We start from the raw sequence: 7922 nt of genomic DNA on the forward strand, positions 1-7922 counted from the left end.
TACGGGCACGACACTGAGGGTTGCGATCTGTTGCCGGTCATGAAAAAAGACAAAAAGGAAAAAAAAAAATGTCAGTATAGGGCTGGCTGGTTAGCTCAGTTGGTTAGAACACAGCCTTATAATACCAAGGTCAAGGATTCGGTTCCCTGTACCAGCCAACCACCAAAAAAAAAAAAAAAAAAGTCAAATGCAAATGGGCCTTTGTCTGTCTTGTATACAAGATGAATCTGTACAGTAATATGTAGTATTCCCTTTCATGATGTTTTGTTCCTTTTGGACAATATTAACATATCTTTGATGTCTGTGTACCTTCAACATGAAAAATTGTTTCTTGAATATTTGTGATTACTAGTTTAACTACATAGAACAATGAAATTATCATCCTAAAAATCATATTTTTAACCATGTTAAGCCTTTTATATTTAGCTCTTTGTTTATATTGAAAGTTCTCATACTATGTAATTTATTACACAGTATATAAAATTACACTGGTACTTTTTAAATGGCATTTATTTTATTTTTATTATTAAAATTTTGGATTTTCAAGTAACAAAGCAAAATTAATAAATATTGTTTTCATATTTCACTGTGGTTTCCCTGTCCATCTGTCTGTTCTAAATGCTAAATGATATAAAATTAAAATGAGTTTATACTTGCTATTAATTTTGTCATTAGTGCAGAATCATTTGAAATTAATTATTACTTCAAAGATAAAAGGTAGCATTTTAAAATAGAGGTTTTTGTCAAAATAGCTTCTTCCTCTGTTGGCATTCTTCATGTTTCTGTCCTGGAATTTTAGTTTTTGATTGTTCAGTGTAAAACTTCATGATGAGTTCAAATTTATCAGAATACATGTATGTATACCTTTGGAGTCCATTAAGATATTGCACATGTTCCTCTTTTGCCGCCTTTCACTGAGGTATATGATATGGCAGAACCTACAGATCCTCTGGGTTTTTTTTTTTGTTGTTGTTGTTAAGAATTAATGTTGTTGTTGTTGTTAAGAATTAAAATTCTAGTTATTCTGAATGGGTAGTGGAGGGGAATATATACTGTTCTGACATTAAGCTTAGTTTAAGTTTTTATATATTGTGTGTTTTATATTTTAAAAATTGAATAATACTATATAAACCATTCTGCAACCAATTCTTTTTTTTTTTAATTTAACAATACAGCATCAACATTTTTCTAAATTTCACAAATACTAGGTACAAAACTATTTATATAGAGAAATTTATCTTAGTTTATTCAGCATCTGCATAGTAGTTTATGAGTATTCCTGTATCTTTTAAAACCATATTATTCGGGCTGGCCCGGTGGCGCACTGGAGAGTGCGCCGCTTGGGAGCGCGGTGGCGCTCCCGCCGAGGGTTCGGATCCCATGTGAAGACCGGTTCCCGCTCACTGGCTGAGCCACGGTGTGGGCACAACACCGAGGGTTGCGATCCCGTTGCCGGTCAGTAAAAAAGACAAAAAGGAAAAAAATAAAATAAAATAAAATAAAAAAATAAATAAAACCATATTATTCTACTAATGATGGATGTCATGGAAGTAATTGACAGTTCTGATATCATTGTAGGATGAACAACAGGCCTCTGAGTCAAAGATCCTTTTGCATATTATGTATTACAGATCCAGATGAACTTTTTGTACTGTATTGGGGAGGGCGTGGGGAACTTCCATTCAGAACACTTTCTCTTTGTTTTGGGTGAACAGGAAAATTTTAAAAAGTGATTGTGACAAAACAAATTCTGTGATTCACTGTTAGTTAAAATCTAGTGGTTTACCTACCCCCTCTCCCTGCTTTCTACTTTTTGAACAAGGACTTGTTTGATAAAATAAAAATGAGGAGCATTTGTCTTCTTTTCCTTTTAGCTTGTTTCTCTACCCAAATTTGGAAGATTTTCTTCACTATTAAATCCCTCACATGGCTGTTGTTTAGGTTTAAAACAGTTGAAATATACACTGAAGCAATTCTGTAATCAACTGTTTTTCTTCTTTTTTTTTTTTTTCGGTGGTGTCTGGCTGATAAAGGGATCCGAATCCATGACCTTGGTATTATCAGCAACACACTCTAACCAACTGAGCTATTGGGCCAGCCCTTTTTTATTCTCTTAAAAACAATGTGTTGAGTGTATTTTCATTGTTAACAGTGCAGCCTACCACTGGTATATTTGAGGCGTAAAAGAAAGTGAGAGCAAATAATGTTACTAGAACATCTTTGATGATTTAGTTGTCTAAATTTTTTTAAAGAAAATGAGCAGTATTTCTTACTGTATTTGTGAAATTCAGTAAATATTTGTATTCATAGGCCTACCTAGTTAAACTACATATGTTTCTATTACCACACATCATAAAATATTGCTATTAAATGCATCTAGGCAAACATATGCAGGTACTTCAAAAAGTTCATGGAAAAATAGAATTAAAAGATAATACAAGTCTTTCCACAAACTTTTTGAAGTACCCTGGTACAGGAATGAACTTATGATAGTTTACCCTATTGTAAACTGTAGGGATATTAGGAAAGTGAAGAGGAAGAATTTGCTTTTCTGTTTTTAGACAACATTTAGACTGATATTAACCTATCTAAATAGAAGTTGAGGGCTGGCCCGTGGCTCACTTGGGAGAGTGGTACTGATAACACCAAGGCCACGGATTCAGATCCCTATATAGGGATGGCCAGTTAGCTCACTTGGAAGAGTGTGGTGCTGACAACACCAAGTCAAGGGTTAAGATCCCCTTACTGGTCATCTTATATATATATATATAAGTTGTATCATGAAAGCCAATGATATAATCAGAGTAATTTAAAAGCTTATGTATCATATAATTATATAATGAAAAGAATGTATCAATATTATTAAATAATAAAAGCTAAAAACATTATTATTCACCTAGGGTTGTTAGATAATTGTTGAACACATGAAGTCACAAACATTTAGCTATATATTTGTCTGACAGGAAAAAATATATTGACTTCTGTATGTATATGTGATTTTTGGTACACATTGACATGGCGATAATGTTGCTTTGCTCAATTTATAAAAGAAATGTTAAATTGTATTTTGGAGAAATGTAATGTAGATGTTCATTCTTCATATAAAGTTCCTTTAAATCTCTAAGAAGTCTGTTATTGTTGCCAGATGTTTCTAAGGTCTTAGAAAATTATTAGGATGAAAGAGTATAATCTGGAGAGTCTGCTTTTTGGTTTCATAATTAGTAAGTATTCCATTTCACCTACCCACGGACTTGTGTGGTTTTCCATACAAACCCCTGAAGCAGAAATATTTTAAGTTATTTCCCAGATCTTATAGGGGAAAGATGATTATTGAAGATAAGTTACCTTGTTACCATTGACTGCTTGAACAGAATTACAAATGGTATTTGTATAAGTTTTGTCACTTTTAGATTTATGCTAACTGGCCTGCTTTTCAGATGAACACATAGCATCTACTATAAATTATTGGTTTGCTTTCAGAAACATGACCTATGTAAGTTTAATAAACCTGATTTTATTCAAATGCTGTGAAAAATGAGGACATCTTTTTTTATATCTATGTATGATATTCAGTTTATTTTTTTAAACTAACTCCTGCCTTTATTATTATTATTATTATCATTATTATTTTTACATTCTAAGATGTTGCTGCAGAGCATTTAGGGGGGAGGTCGAGGGGGGAGGAGGGAGAAGGATAGGGTGAGAGGAAGGGGTTGGGGCATGGTCGAGGCCTGTGGCACCCCCTTCATTCTGGCAGGGGAGCCCAGGGGGCTTCCAGTGGTGGCTTTGTCATGGCTGGGCTAAATGCTGACTTTATGGGGGCATGGCTGAGGCCCTCAGTCCCCCAGCCCCCCGCCCTGGGATTCCAGGGTGCTTCTGGCTGCCTCTTGGTAGTTGTTGCTGGGCTAGATGAGGACTTTGCGGGGGGAATGAGGACATCTTAACATGAGATCTTTTTGAATGTCTCTCTTTCAGATGGGCCAACTTACTCTGGAAGACTATCAGATCTGGAGTGTGAAAAATGTTCTTGCCAATGAATTTTTGAATCTCCTCTTCCAGGTATGGTTAAGATAAATGACAGTTACAGAGGGTAGTACCACCAGTAGTTCTACATCTTTTCCATCATAGAAAGATAGAGTTATCGCATCTGGGCTACAAAATCATGTATTATAAAAGTGCTGAAGCTTCTTAAAATAGTGACGTGGGAAGTAGGAAAGCAGAATGTAGACGATGTGTTTATTCATCTATTATAACTCATAATAGAACAGCATGTAGATATATAGAGAATAAATTACAAAAGCCATGATAATTTGCTATTTTTCTTCATTGTTGTCTTTTTTAACAAGACCTCACTAAAAAGTAAGGCATTGTGAACAAAAAGATGGATCATAAGTAGGTAACTGTATTAGTCTGTTTTTGTTGCTTATAACAAGTACACTGAACTGGGTATTTGATAAAGAAAAACAAAATTTATTGTGTACAGTTTCTGAGGCTGGGAAGTCCAAAGTCCTTCTGGTGGTGGCAACAATGACCCAGGGGTCTCACATTGCGAGATGGTGGAAGCAGAGAGAGTAAGAGAGAAAGACAGACTCTCCTCTTCTTCTAAAGCCCTCAGAACCATGCCCCTGACCACCATCTTTAATCCATTCACTATGGCACGGTCCTACAATCCAATCACCTCTTCAAGGCCCCACCTATCAATTACCATAATAAGATTTCCCACCCTCTTAACAGTCCCAGTGGGGGCTAAGTTTCCAATACATAAAACTTGGGGACACAATTCAAACTTCAGGGAGTTTTGGGGGGACACAATTCAATCTAGTACAGTAACTATAATTTTTTTTTTTTTTTGTCTCTTTTTTCGTGTCCGGCAACGGATCGCAACCCTCAGTGTCGCACCCGTACCGGACCAGGACTGGCAACGGGATCGCAACCCTCGGGTTTGCGCCCGCACCTCGCTCAGCCAGTGAGCGGGAACTGGTCTGTATGTGGGATCCGAACCCTCGGTGGGAGCGCCACCACGCTCCTAAGCGGCGCTCTGTAGCAGTGCGCCACCAGGCCGGCCCCAGTAACTATAAATTTTTCAAAGTATACAGTCTCTCTAGTCATGAGATCATCTTAGCTACAAGGCTATTTGTTAAGTTTTATTCTTTAGAAGGTCTGAGAAAGATTGGCAAGAGAAGGAAGGAAGGAAACTTACCAAGAATGAACATTAAGTCATAAATCTGGTGAGATTTTAACTGTTTCACTAGTTAAACTAGTTCTCTTGCTCTGATTTTTAAATGTATTTTATATTTTCCCATTTTCATAGTTCTTTATAAATATTTAAGTTGATTTTATTTTAGTTTCTTCTTATTTTGTTTTTCTTTCCTTGTAAAATTACCCCTGTGAAGGTCAGAATGGTTTGGTTTGTTTATATCTATTATGCTCTTCCATTTTAGATAAAGAATAACTTACTTGTCTGTGACACAGCTGTATTGGAATAAATGGAAATTGATCATTTCCTGACAGCTAATGACTAATTGTCATCTATTTAAAATACATACAACTTGATAAGCCTGTAATATCCCCTTGAATCAATCGCTTTCCTATCAGCTATAATTTTCGGCAGGAATTTAAGTTGATGGATTTATAAAATACATATGAAAATAATATAGATCACCACTGTAAACAGAATTGACTTGCTTAATAACGTGAACACTGGTCAACTGTTTTTATCTCATTTAAAATAATATCCTTGGGCCAGCCCGGTGGCGCACTGCTACAGTGCTCCGCTTGGGAGTGCAGTGGCGCTCCTGCCGAGGGTTCGGATCCCACGTACAGACCGGTTCCCGCTCACTGGCTGAGCGAGGTGCGGGAGCAACACCAAGGGTTGCGATCCCGTTGCCGGTCCCAGTCCGGTACGGGCGCAACACTGAGTGTTGCGATCCGTTGCCGGGACACGAAAAAAGACAGAAAGGGGAAAAAATAAATAAATAAATAAATAAATAAAATAAAATAAAATAAAATAATATCCTCAGGGGCCGGCCTGTGGCTCACTCGGGAGAGTGCGGTGCTGATAACACCAAGGCCCCGGGTTCAGATCCTTTAAAATAAAAAGGCCTGTGGCTCACTCGGGAGAGTGCGGTGCTGATAACACCAAGGCCCCGGGTTCGGATCCTTTAAAATAAAAAAAATAAAATAAAATAAAATAAAATAATATCCTCAGTATTAGGTCTGTAGGCTCTTTTACTGTTGTGACTTGGAACTGCTTTATCTTATATTCGATATATAAACATTTTCATCACATAAATTTGTGTCTGAATCATCTTTTAGCTCTCACATAGTATAGCATTTTAAATTTTGGTATTGCCTTTCTTATTTCCTCATTATTATCAGAGACTTATAGTGGCACTATTTTTCTATGACTCTAACTTATAGACAGGCATATACTTGAGATTTGCTTATGTGTGTATATATTTCCAACATTTTATTATGAAATTGTGAAAGATTTTTTTCTCTAAACATCCATAACCTACCTATCCACCATCTAAATTTTATCATTATATTTTACTTTACTTGCTTTATCCCACATTCAGATATGCTTTTAAAATTATATATTCAATTAATATATGAGTAAGCAGACAGTTATGCTAAGTTGTTTTATTTTCTATCTGTTTTAAAATTGGTAAAGTTAGCTTATAAATTTAGCGATACAGTATTGAATTATGCTTTTATTTTGTGTGCCAAGATCTCACCCTTGGCTGAGGTTTTGGGTATTTAATATATAGCATATGAAAGTGTCAATAGAATTATTCTGAAAACTGTTCCTGAGGTAATAACTTATTTTCATTCCTTTTTATACGGGAAGCATGCCAAACATAATCAGTCTTCTGTCTTGTACATTTGTCAAAAAATATCAAGTGTTAAAGAGTATAGTAGGCAGATTAATGACCACTCAAATATCCATGCCCTAATCTCCAGAACCTGTGAACATGTTATCCTCCACGTCAAAAGGGACTTTGAAGATGTGTCAGGTTTAGGATTCAGAGGTGGGGAGATTAGCCTGGATTGTTCAGATGGGCCCCATGTAATCACATACATCTTAAAAGTGGTGAACGTTTCCCAGCTGTAGTGAGAGAGAGAGAGAGAACATTAGAACGGACAGAGATGCAACGTTGCTGACTTTGAAGGAAGGGGCTATCAGCAAAAGAATGTTGGTGGCTACTAGAAGCTGGAAAAGGCAAAGAAATGTTTTTATTAGAGCCTCTAGAAAAGAATGCAGCCCTACTTATATCTTGATTTTAGCTTAGTGAGGCTTGTGCCAGACTTTTGACATACAGGATCTAAGATAATAAATTTGAATTGTTTAAGCCACTAAAGTTGTGGTAATTTGTTATAGCAGCAACAGAAAACCAATACAGAGGGGATCATCCATATTTATATAAGGCTCAATACTGTAAAAATTTCATTTCCCCTTAAATTGATTTGTAGATTTGATGCACTTACAATTATAGTCCCAAAAGTTTTATTGTTGTCATTTTTTTGGTTTTTTGTTCTTGTTTTTTTTAATGTGTGTAACTTGACAAGTTGATTCTAAATGCATTGAGAGTACAGAGGGCCAAAAATAGCCAGTTAGAGAGGACTTGTATTACCAGATATCAAAACTTATTATAAAATAGCAGTAATTAAGACAATTTGGTATTTGCATAAAATTAGATAAATAGATGAATGGAACAGTCATGAATCCTTAAATAGACCTACACACATGTGGTTACTTGATTTATAACAAAGACAACATTGCAGTGCAGAAGAGAAGAGATGGTTTTTTTTTTTTTTTTTGTCTTTTTTTCGTGTCCGGCAACGGATCACAACCCTCAGTGTTGCGCCCGTACCGGACCGGGACTGGCAACAGGATCGCAACCCTCGGTGTCGCGCCCGCA

The 7922-nt window shown here is 36.1% G+C and overlaps 1 protein-coding gene across 1 annotated transcript in view; it reads left to right on the plus strand.

Annotated features, from left to right (window-relative positions):
• LOC103606541 (ubiquitin carboxyl-terminal hydrolase 32-like) overlaps positions 1–7922 on the plus strand; it is a 106416-nt gene that overhangs the window by 74626 nt on the left and 23868 nt on the right. Inside the window, exon 10 of the mRNA XM_008591124.1 lies at positions 3976–4059. Coding sequence (XP_008589346.1) covers positions 3976–4059 — 84 coding nt within the window. The remainder of the gene's footprint in view (positions 1–3975; positions 4060–7922) is intronic.

The sequence above is a fragment of the Galeopterus variegatus genome, unplaced genomic scaffold (genome assembly GCF_000696425.1).
Source record: "Galeopterus variegatus unplaced genomic scaffold, G_variegatus-3.0.2 Scaffold6667, whole genome shotgun sequence".
NCBI classification, from domain to species: Eukaryota; Metazoa; Chordata; class Mammalia; order Dermoptera; family Cynocephalidae; genus Galeopterus; species Galeopterus variegatus.